Raw genomic sequence first — 12666 nt, forward strand, 5'->3', positions numbered from 1 at the left:
TGCTGATGGACTGCGGTATTCTTTGGAGGCCATTGTCAACTTGTCCTTGAGCTCTGGGTTTTTTCCCGGGGTGTTAAAGGAGGCTGTGGTGAGGCCTCTCCTGAATAAACCACCGTTGGACCCCATTGACCCAATCAGTTATTTCCCAGTGTCAAATCTCCTACTTTTGGGTAAGATGATTGAGCAGGCAGTGCAGGAACAGTTGCAGGGATTCCCGAAGGATATCTCGGCCCTAGATCTATTCCACCCAGGATGTGGGATAGAGACGCTGCTAGTTGCCCTCACAGATGATCTTCGCAGGCACCTGGATCGAGGTGGATTGGCACTGCTGATATTATTGTACCTTTCAGCAGCATTTGATATGGTCGATTATGATCTTATGACCCACCGCCTCACTGATGTGGGGGTATGAGGGACGGCCTTACAGTGGCTTGTCTCTTTTCTCCACAATCGGGGACAGAGGGTGGCTCTGGGGGAGAAGTTGTCATCCCGTCACGCATTGGTGTGCGGTGTCCCACAGGGGGCAATACTCTCCCCATTGCTGTTTAATATCTATATACACCCCCTTGCCCAGACGGTGTGAAGCTTCAGACTTGGGTGTCACCAATATGCAGATGACACCCAGTTGTATCTGTTGATGGATGGCCAGCCTGGCTGGGCCCCAGATGTCCTGGAGCATGCTTTTGAAGCCATGACTGGATGGCTGAAGCAGAGGAGGCTGAAATGAAACCCTATGAAGACAGAGGTCCTGCACTTGAGTCACGGGTGTGTAGGTTTGGGACTCCGGCTCCCGGCCCTCGATGGGGCGTTACTTATGCCAGTTCCAAAGGTCAGGAGTCTGGGGGTGATCCTGAAAATGGAGGCTCAGGTTGCAGCGGTTGCCAGGTACTCCTTTTTTTACCTTCAACAGACCAGGCACCTTGTCCATTACCTTTCGACCCACAATTTACTGTAACACGCTCTACACAGGGCTTCCCTGGGTCTGATCCGGAGATTGCAGCTGGTTCAAAATGCAGCAGCATGTGTCATCACCGGAGTGTCAAGTGGTACACACAAAACACCGGTATTGCGCCAGCTGCATTGGCTGTCAGTGGATTACCGATTCAGGTTCAAGGTTTTGGTATCAACCTACAAAGCCCAATGCGGACTGGTTCTAGCATATCTGTGGAACCGCCTCTCCCCATATGTGACCCAGAGGATGCTCCGATCAGGAGATAAACAACTATTGGTGGTCCCTGGCCTCAACCAGAGCCAGGGCTTTCTTGGTCCTGGCTCCCACCTGGTGGCACTCTGTCTAGTGAGACCGGGCCAGCAGGATTTACTATCCTTCTGCCAGGCCTATAAGACAAAGATGTTCCACCAGGCAAATGACTGAGGCTAGGCCTCCACTGACCTAGATAGAAGAGCAGCAGAGAAGACCGGATCCCTCCCTATTAGAGATGTCCACCGTCCAGTTTTAAAGTAGCAGATTGACTCCTTCAAATTAGCTGAATGCTACTGTATATTTTAACTACATATTGTATTTTTGTGCTTTGTTGATTTTAACTGTTTTTAAGATGTAAATTATTATAAATATTTTTATTCGATGGGCCTGCTTGCTCGGGAAGGGCAGAATAAAAAATTAAAAATGATAGATAGATAGATAGATAGATAGATAGATAGATAGATAGATAGATAGATAGATAGATAGATAGATAGATAGATAGATAGATAGATAGATAGATAGATAGATAGAATTCATGCAGAACTTGAGGTTAAATCAAAGCAGTAGGGGGCCAGAAATGACAGGAAAAGCCCATACAGAAAACCCCTCAGCCTCAGTCTGGATAGAAATATGGCTCCGTTGACTTTATTTTTCCAACTGTAGCACCCAAAATAAAGATCAAACTTCCATTTCCTCAACTTTTCACAAATACAGCACTGGACCCTAGTTTGAAGCTCCTTGTGAAAAACTTTATTTATTTTACATTATCTATAGTCTTCCTTTCTTACTGAGACTCTAAGTGGATTACACAGTGTGAATCAGTACAGTAAGTATCAATGACATTTCAATAAACATAAAATGAGTATGTACATGCAAATTTGCAAAGATTTAAAAACCAGCAGAAATCCAATACAAAGCTGAAGAAATGCTGAAACAGAGCGTAAGCAAATATATGAAGGACATATTAAACAACATAGGAATGACCCAATAGGATCATATTTATAGTAATAGCAGTGGAGTCTATGGTCCCTCATTATTTACAGTAATAGTAGTAAAGATTGTGGCCTTTGAGATCATTTCATTACAGTACTGGCCTCCTATCTGAGTAAAAAGCCCTTTTGAATAATTCAGTTTTGCACTGTTTGTGGAAGGCCAGGAGAGTGGGAGCTTTATTCATGCACTCAGGGCTTTGAGTTTTGTGTGTGTATGGTAATACTTATCAGTACTGAGTACCAGTACCTTGCGGTGTGTGTGGGGGGGTGTTCTCCCAAGCCCTGAATTCGTGGAGATTGGTACAGCCTTATATATGAGTAAGAGCCCTGTGGCACAGAGTGGTAAGCTGCAGTACTGCAGCCCAAGCTCTGCTCACAACCTGAGTTCGATCCTGGCAGAAGCTAGGTTCAGGTAGCTGGCTCGAGGTTGACTCAGCTTTCCATCCTTCCAAGGTCGGTAAAATGAGTACCCAGTTTCCTGGGGGTAAAGTGCAGATGACTGGGGAAGGCAATGGCAAACCACCCCATAAAAAGTCTGCCAAGAAAACGTCATGATGTGGCGTCCCCCCATGGGTCAGTCCTTGCACAGGGGACTACTTTTACCTTTTATATATGAGTACAAGCACTTTAAAAAAAAACACTGTAAGTGCTGATTAACAATTCCCAATTTGTCTCTGTAGTACTTCTCATGAATTTTTCTCATTAATATGAGAAACAATGTGATACAATACTGAGAAGATAAAATTATTTAAAAAGTAAAATTAATCAACATACGGAAGGACTGTGTTGATTTCTTACTGTGTTTGTGGTGTGAATAACAAAGAACATGTACAAGAATGAACAGATAATATAAAAACTAACTTTTTGACAATTTTGAGAGTTTATACAAAATAGGCTTTATTGGTTGGTTCTCAATTAATATTTTTTTATTCCAGAGGTCTAAAAGATCTAGAATTAGACACTCCTTCCATCGAGAAACGATTTGCTTACAGTTTTCTTCAGCAGCTGATAAGATATGTAGATGAAGCCCACCAATATATTCTGGAATTTGGTAAGCTGTTTTAAATAATCTTTTTTAAAATTATAAAGTGAGTTCTTAGAATGAACTGTGGGATTAACAGAAGTAAATGACTTAAAAGAGCTTTACTATGACATGGTCTGTTTTTTGTGAATAAACTGATTAAACTCTTATTTTAATGTTACTAGTAGGTTATTTTAATGTTAATAGCAGGGTATAGATAAAGTTAATATTTTCTGTTTTACTGCTCAGACATGTATTTAATAACTTATTAGATAAACAGAGACTGCACCTTATGAAGAAATTCTGTAAGCTATATTGGAAACTAAGAAAAAACAAAATCATTATATATAAATTGCTATTTCTTATAGAGTATGTGGGAAAATAAATGACAGAATTTCAAGCATTTTCAAGAAAAGCAGGAATATAAACCTTGGTAACATTATAATTCTTTCAAGGATGGAAATTTAAAGAATATGAAAACCCAAAATTTAAAATTCTAATTTAATTTTAATTAATTGCCTCCATTCCTTAAACAATTTTGGAAATTGTCATCCTTCTATAGGCTTTTATCTCATTATGGTATTTACACACTCCAGTGACTTTTTAAAAAGTAAAAAGTATTTGGGATTTTTCAAATGAATTGACATAGAAATTTTCAATTTCAGTAAATAATATTTTTAGATTTTCTAAAAATTGGAGAAATGTCCCAATATGTATAGAAATTGTTGATTTATAATGGCATAAGTGAGAGTGATTCTGGAAAAAAAATAATGTATATTGGGGGAGGTGTGGGAATGGGGCAATAATCCCTTGGAGCATGCTCCTGTGGGCTCTGGAATGTTTCCTGTCATGCTGGAAATGACATCATTCCCAGCGTGACATAGAAGTGCAGGGTTGCTCCCTGCTAATTGGATCATTCCAGGAATGATATCATTTCAGGCATGATGCAGAAATGCTCTGAAGAGTGCACACATGATGTAAGTCTCCAAATCAAGTTCTCACCTCACCTCCTGGTCCCCCACTTTCATGTATGGGGGACCTGGCAACCCCAGCAGCAGCCCTTGTCAGTCTCACAAAGATATTGGTGGGGCAGGGGGAGATCTTGTTGACAAAAAAAACTGGTTATCATATGGGCTGCAAAGGGGGAAAGGAATCAGAAAAAATCACTCATTGTCTTCTGCTAACAAAGCTACCAGATCTGCTTGTGAAACAGGGAGGGAAATTCCCCCTCCTGACTGCAGCCCTTTCTTGTACGGTTTTTATATACAGCCGGCCCTAATTCCCATGTGTGTTGCTGGAGGAAAGATCGGCTAGGAGTTCCTTCTACTTAAAGTTCGTAGATTCCAGCCGGGTTATTTTATAGGACAAGTCTTATGTATATAAAACGTGTGTATCATGAACTACTTTAATCCATACCAAACCTGACCTACTTTACTTAAATTAATCCTACAAAATTCATGTTCTACTGTTTTGCTGATAAGAAGAATTCATATGACAGCACACTATAAATATACTAACGTGGAATAGAAGAAATGTATGAAAGATGCAGTTTAAGAGGACTATAGTGAAAAGATACAAATTAAATTGGACCTTAAGCTCTTTTTCCTTTCTCACACAGATGGTGGCAGCAGAGGCAAAGGAGAACAGTTTCCTTATGAGCAAGAGATCAAGTTCTTTGCTAAAGTAAAGTATATTGTTCTGTTCTTCTGCAACTATAAAATGTATTGATGTAGTTTAACATTTGTAACAATCTGGTATCTTCACCACAGCAAAGAGATCGGGAGTCAATGCTGTAGTAAAGTTACAGACAATGGCATGGCAACCTATAGTCCTGTGTCCTGTTAGATATACAGTGACTCAGGGTCCCATCTATTGATTATCTCATTCATGATACTTAGAGCTGAAACTAAGAGTGGGGACCTTATGTTCATGGTCTGCTTTTACCATCAGACAGATATGGCCATTGGGGGAAAGGCCCATGAACATCCCGGAGGCTGTCATGAAGAGGTTATACAGGAGAAGAGCCACATACTGCTCTAGTTATGGAGATGATCGCATAGGTTCCCTGGAGAGATGGCATAGTTTCCAAATAATAAATAAATAAATTTTGAATACTTGTTATCTGATCCTTTCAACTGGAGATTCTGGGGATTGAACCAGGGACTCTCTGCATACAAAGCAAATAATCTACCGTTGAGCTACAGACCTATCCATTGCTACTCATGGTCCTGAGCCACATGCCGGTATTTTATGGCTTCCATGCAGCAGGAGGACAGAATTATCCCCTGAATGTTTAAAAAGTTTAAGAGAAAAACATGGAGAGAAATTGAATTCATGTTAACAAATCCAAAGCGCTATGAAACTGTCATGAACTGAGAAACTAGAATGATGGGACACCACACCCTGTTAAGATATTTGTTTTTCTTTCGTGTGTGTTTTTCCCAGGTTGTACTCCCTTTAATTGATCAGTATTTCAAAAATCATCGTCTGTATTTCCTGTCTGCAGCAAGCCGGCCTCTCAGCAGTGGGGGGCATGCCTCTAACAAGGAGAAAGAAATGGTAACAAGGTAAAATACAATTTAAAATAACTGATTAAGAAAGGTAGGCAGATTTATGGACATACATAATAGAGGCAGAGAGAAAATTCACACTAATATAGTTGAGTCACATGATAAGCAGTTCTCAAGCATTATTATCTAAAAAATTTCTTGGATCTTTTTTTTCCACCCCAGAATTGTTTTCCCATGCTATTGCTACCTTTTTTATATTCCAATTTTATCATCACTGTGTAGCTTATAGTTAGATTTCTGGGCTGCACACTTCTTTGGCTGGTACAATTTCTGTTTTTTATTTTTACTTTTTTAGGCAACACTAGCATATTTTAGCAAGGGATTTTTTTCTTGGGAAGTGCAAGGACTGAAACTCCAAAATAAAGTCCTTTCTTTTGACATATCTCTTTTTAAAATCTATTAATTTTTTAAAGGCTGGAATCAAAATTTCCTTTTGAAATATCCAGGTATCTTTTAAGGTATCTTTTAATTTCTCTTCTCATATTTCAGTTTTGCAGAGATGTTGATTTTATCAAACTGTTAAATATAACTGGACTCTTATAACACAATCCTGAGAGCCCTCTGATTGCAGCACAGCTGCACCAGTGAAGCTTTGCCACAGCATAAGAACCATCTGTCACCATTCTGTGGCCATTCTGCAGCCGAGAAAGAACAAAAAATGTTCCTCTATAAAGTCCAGACTCCATAGCAAGCTTGCCAAAGACCCTAAGAACCCAGGCAGCACCCACTAGTCAGGAAGCAGTGCCCTGCTGACATCCCTGTGTCATGCAGGGGCACAGACAACCACTGCTACCCATGCAGCCATGGCACCATGAGTGCCAGAAAACAGGGCAGAAAAACCTACAGATGCCACAATCTCTGTGGACACCGGTGGGTTGAGCTGCAGGATCTCTGGAATTAAAGTGCTAAAGGGAGTCCCAAAAATGTGAGTTTGAGTCCCAGCATGCATCTGAGTTTCTTTTTGCAAAGTAGGGGGACCACAGGCATCAGGGTAGCAACAGGGCAACATGCAACAGCACCTCCAACAGTAACTATTCCACACACCCCATAGCTCACTAGGGAAGGGTGCCCATGTGGTAAATGGGGGGTGCGGATTCGATCCACAGGTTGTGGAATGGTGGCCCAAAGGTAAAGTTTACTTGTTGGCTGGCAATTGGCAGCAAAATACAGGGCAGAGACTAGGCTCAAACCCATGTGCCCAGGACCAGCTCCCTAACAACTGTGCCAACTTGATGTACATAAATGGGAAGCAGAACAGGGCATTAAGCATTCCCTGGCAGTCCTGATGACACCACCAACCATATGGAACTGGGCAGGGAACACTACAAAGACAGACATGGACCAGTGGAACAGCATAGGGATAGCATGGCCCCCCCCGCCCCCCCCATTCAGTTTCCGTGTAGGAAGTGTCTTAAGATGGTTGAGCTGTGCACAGCTGACACTTTGCCCTCACAAACAACCTAGTGATGGATGGGATGGCCCTGCTGATGTGTACGCTACATGGCCATCATTTTTGATGACATGTCCGTTTGCATCCCTCCTTCCTGCACCCAGAGGACCCATCAGTGCCATCAGCTTCCGTGCTCCCCAGAACTTTTGTACCCTGATCTTCCCCACCCCCAGTCAATCTGCATGGTATATCAGCTGCCAGTAGTGACCTGGGGAAGTGTGAGACCCAGAAACCTACATGCCCCCCCTTGCAAAAGCCTATATGTTGCCACTTATACCATCCCTTAGCACACCTCCCATGTGAGCTGCACACAGTGGCCAGCCGAGGGTAGGTAGCCTCATCTTCCCAACTCCAGTTGCACAGAGACATAGCTGTAGAGCATTCCAGTCTTTATTGAACAGCAGAAGGGAACTCAAGATGAGTTCCTATGAATGGATTTGCCAACCTGTCCAGTATGGCTTGTGTGCCGTTTCAAGCTACTCCAAAAGGCCATGGGAAGATACAGTGAGCCATCTGTATCTTAACATGCTTGTGACTGGGATAGCTGTGCCAGACTGATGGCTGTCAAACCAAGAAGTTTGTTTCCTAAGATTCCTCCCTGTTGACTCATTGAGTACACAAATGCCAAACACGTTCATTGGGCAGCAATGAGTATTGTCCCTGACCTACAGCTCGGTAGCTGTTACTGGTAGAGTCTAGTCTGTGCAGCCCTGGGAAAGACTACAGTCTCACATCCATTATGGAGAGGGTCTCCACATTCTTGGGCCCCCTGAGGAGCATGGCATAGCCATCCAAAAAACACCCTTCACCTGTATGAAGTTACACTGCTACTGTACCTGTTCCATCTTCTGGGGCTTTTCCATGGAGCTCTCTGATTCTGCAAGGCAAATAGATGCCATGGGTTTTTGGGCAGCAGTTCCATGAAGCAGGGAGGGAAGCAGCAGGGGTGTGTGATTGGCTCTGGCTGTAGCTGACAACCTGAGCTACATCAAAACTTGGGGTGTGTTGGGAGGAGTACTTAGTTTTTCTCTTTGCGTCAGTGTTTATGGGCCATACCATGGTTTTAGATTGTGTAACTTTATGTTGACTGTGGGGGGTGTTCCTGGGCTAGAGAGACTTAGGGAGCTTACATAAACCAGCTCCATCCACAGCACACCCACTGTCCCCTCTGTTTCTATACTTGCATGGTGGTTTCTAGCACATTTCCAGCTCCCAGCTGTGTTGCTGGTGTAGCTCTGCTATACAAGCATACTTCTGAGCTAGGCTGATGTGGTTCAGTATTGGGGTTCAGAAATCAATATAATATATAAACATATAAGTTACAGCTTCATTGGATTGTTGAGCCTGTAAAGTAGTGAATCTTAGGGGGGAGGAACTGTTAAAATGTATAACTATATAGCATTGCTATCCACAAAGCTGTTTTTCTTGGCCATTTTGCATGTTATGCAGAGCAGAGGAAATCCAAATTTGCCACTGAACCTCCTCTCCCAGTCCCCACCCCCCATCCCAGTGCCTTCTCCTTCCTGCTTACCTTGCAAGAGAATTGTGATTAGAGATGGGCATGAACAGCAATATGAACTAAAAAACCCCACGAACAGCCCAATTTGCTGTTCGCGAACAAGGTGTTCGTGAGGCCCCATTCGAAATGAACAGGTGGTCGTTGCAAGCCTTGTCTGTTGCTGTTCATCAAGCCAGACAGTCTGGCACAATCAATTCCCTTGGCAACTTAGGCAGGGATTCTCTGAACTCTGTCTGAGCTCCTGCTGTTGCCCTGAGAACCCCAATCTAAGCCCAATTTAGCTTGATAGGCAGGTCTTCCTTCCAAGTGTGGACTGGAGCTTCAAATTTGTTACAAGTGGAAAAGACCAGGGGGGAGGGGGGCTCCCAGCTCTGGCTTTCAGGGAGAGACAGCTGCTGTTAGACAGGGTGTGTGTGGAGCTTGAATTTTCTTTGTGTGTAGTGGGATAGGGATCTACCCCTTCAGGTTCCAGGGCTGCTGCCAGGTTCTGGGGCCAAACTATTATTTATTATTGGTACATTTCCTGCTGCCTGCTCAGGTAGGGTTTCTGGGAGTGGTGCGGTAGGGATCTTGATGGCTGTAGGAGAGCCTGCTGGCCTCCACAAATAACGAACAATGAACAGGATCGTGAACAGGATCATGTTCGTCAATGTTCGTTGTTCATGGATGGCAATGAACAACGAACACCATGTTCGGGTTTTTTTCTGTTCGTGCCCGTGTCTAATTGTGATTCACTTTTTGGTTGAAACCCACAGTTTGAGAATCACTCAATAGAATGCCCTCTGGAGTTAGTTCACTACAGACAGCCTAGCTTTATACTGAATCAGCTGCTTTATACAAAGCAGATACTCTTCCATTGAGCCACAACTACTCTCCTCCTCTGAAGAAGAGTGATTTAGTTTCTGGCTAGATATGGAAACAAATAATGTTGCATTACCTTCTCCCAACTGAATTTTCCATCTCTTCCTCAATGCAGCACCTTTTATGATTTAAAAAAATACAATACTTTCGATGTTTACATTTACTTTTGTTTTTCACTTATTTTAAATGCATTTTGGAGCACTTTGTAACCATAATCCAAGCACTTTTGTTGCCATAACCCAGCACACAGTTAAGTACCCCTAAGCAATTTCAATAAATTTAGCACATTAAACTCTTGAATTGTGGCCATTGTTCAATACATTATAAATTACATTTTTTCAAAGGAGTTCATTGAACGCATTTAAGGGCACATAAAATTAATATGTACTATCACCATCAAATATCTGTGACTCAATAAGAACCTATTCTCTTTTTTGTTTCTAACATTGTAGCGATCTTCTAAACTAGCCTGCTGATTGCATTAACTTCCTGTTATTTCAGTAGGCATTCATACAAGGTGCTCTAGAGTTATTAGCCTTGTTGTCAATGTTTTCTTTTCTTTTTCTTTAATTATAATATGTGCTTATTTAACCATGTTTGTTAAGGAGATGCTCTTGAAATCTTGTTTTAATAATCTCAGTCCTACATATTGCTCAGATGGTTGATTCTTTCTGCAAAACATCATGTTGCTTTTTCTTGCTCATATATCAGCTATTTTTTCTTCTTCCTTTGTTTCTTTCCCCTCTTTTCTCTTTTATTTCCCCTTTGTCTTCAGCCTGTTCTGCAAACTTGGAGTTCTTGTCAGGCATAGGATCTCACTGTTTGGTAAGGAGACCCTTGACAAATACTTGTGTGAGCATTCCTTGATTTTCTTTCCCATTCTTTGCAATTTGTTAAGTGCTGCTTTGTTGCATGCTGCATGACTGCATGGTCAAGGGCATGATCTTTTTGGGCCACTAATAATCCTTTAGTTTAGTCAAACACATGGTAGCCTAAAAGTCCTACAACAATTGTACTGGCTATTTAATTGAAACGTAAAGTAATAATAATAGTGGTAGTCTTGCTAAAGAAATATATGTGCAATAGCCGTAAGGCATTAAATGAGAAATACTGTAATCTTATCAAATGTCATATTTTGAATACACATAATCTTCTCCTTTGTTGATTGTGGAATTCTCTTTCTATAGCAAGCATTTATGGATCACAGCCATTTACCCCAATCCAGTCATATTATTCTGCATGTGATGGGAATGATGCATTTGTTCTGTTTGTTTACAAAATGCTCTTCTTCCACACATGGAAAACTTCTTCACATGTACATCCCATGTACATGGCTGGAGGGGGTCTGAAAAGCTATTCTCACAATACACAAGGTGTTGTGTATGCCATATAAATTATTCCAGACTGATATACAGACGGGGAAGACAGGGAACATTAGTATTCAGGAGCATTTAGACAGTTGAAGGATAATTTCATTATATCCTTGCTATTTCAAAAACATTTCGTTGATACATTTTATTGAGAAGTATTATGAATTTATTCAGTGTCATATTTTAAATTCTCATGGTCCATGATAAACGTGGCAGATATAATGTACAATTCCTGAAAATTATAGTTGAATAGAGGTTTTCATTCAAAATGGAGGAGGTTGTTACAGTTGGTTTGGCTTAACAGTAATGAATTGAAGAAAATATTAATACCTGAATTTTAGCTGTCGGTTAAATATTGTCTTGAATTAGTTAGGGATGCTGACACTGGCCGTCTAGAACAGTTAAGGAATAACTTGTTTTTCTAAATGGATTTACAGATCAGAGGGAGACGAGGTTTAACTCTTCCCATTCCATCCAATTTTGCCAATTGCTCTGTCCATGCCCAACTGTTGTTGTTGTTGAATGGGGAAAATAACAGACCAAGTTGCCTGTCTTTCCCCCTTACAGTTTTAGGCAAACTCCCAGAATTTTTCCCTGTTGCCCTCCAATTGCTGGCAATTGGTGGGAGGTGGAAACCCCCCGGTGATAGCACACCACTGACTGGCAACCTGGGCAAGTGTGCAATGGGTGCACTCCCAGCAGTATGTGACAATGTCATTTCCTTAAGTGACATCATTGTGCTACTGGTGGGCATGCTTCTGCATGTTGCAAGGGCTAACTGTTGCTCCAAACAGGCTGAACTGTCCTCATGCAAAGTTCAGGAGCACACCTGCTCGCAGCATGATGACTTCACTTCCCAGAAATGATGTCATCAAGTTGCTGCCAGGAGCACGTGTGCATGAAGACCAGAAGGCAAGTGCAGGGTTTCCTTCTCCAGGAGGGTATAGGGATCTGGGAACCCTAGGGAGGAGAAAGAAACTGGCTTTGATTGGCAAAACTATAGGCAGAATTTAAATCCCTTCCTCACTGTCCTAAGTCCGCCATCCAAATCAGGCCTCTCTTGGTTGCGGTTTTCATTTTTTAAAAAACCCTGTGAAGATCCAATCTTCTAGCATCTTGTCTGTTTGGATCTTAGGTAAATAATTTCTGATATTTTTGGCATGCAACTGAAATCTTGATATTCTTCTGGTGGAACTGCCTTCATAATAACCAGATCCAAAATAGGGTTTTGTGTTAGTGTGTAAGTGTGTGTGACACACATTTGCATTTATATTGTCAGGTTCTGACAGTTAGATCCCCGCAGTACTCCACTGCGCACACTCCATGGTATGAGTTAAAGTTACTGTATTAGAGATCCATCAGTATCAGCATACACAGACAAGGGTATTGGCAGAAGTGACGTGTAGAAGTTTGGAGGGGTTAGTTATAGGGAAAGTTCACGCCTTTAGGATATGGATGGTTAGGATTCTGGTGTGAAGGAGCCAGGAAGGGGGGGAGGGGAGTTGAGACAGGAGGAGAGAAGAACTGAAGGACAGATGAAGTCATTTTCAGTTCCCAGGCTCAAGCCGGTGCTCAAGGACACATTCTTGAGCGGCTGCGAAAATGAAAGTAGACACCACAGTAGGCACCTGCCAGATAAGCAACTCCCAGCCAAATAGGCCACTGCTATGCAACTTCAC

General features: G+C 41.9%; 1 protein-coding gene across 1 annotated transcript in view; it reads left to right on the forward strand.

The window, feature by feature from the left end:
- The window catches only part of RYR2 (ryanodine receptor 2), a 720715-nt gene that overhangs the window by 529719 nt on the left and 178330 nt on the right, over window positions 1-12666 (forward strand). Inside the window, exons 60-63 of the mRNA XM_054975163.1 lie at window positions 3132-3247; window positions 4836-4900; window positions 5663-5784; window positions 10393-10442. Coding sequence (XP_054831138.1) covers window positions 3132-3247; window positions 4836-4900; window positions 5663-5784; window positions 10393-10442 — 353 coding nt within the window. The remainder of the gene's footprint in view (window positions 1-3131; window positions 3248-4835; window positions 4901-5662; window positions 5785-10392; window positions 10443-12666) is intronic.

The sequence above is a fragment of the Eublepharis macularius genome, chromosome 1 (assembly GCF_028583425.1).
Source record: "Eublepharis macularius isolate TG4126 chromosome 1, MPM_Emac_v1.0, whole genome shotgun sequence".
NCBI lineage: Eukaryota > Metazoa > Chordata > Lepidosauria > Squamata > Eublepharidae > Eublepharis > Eublepharis macularius.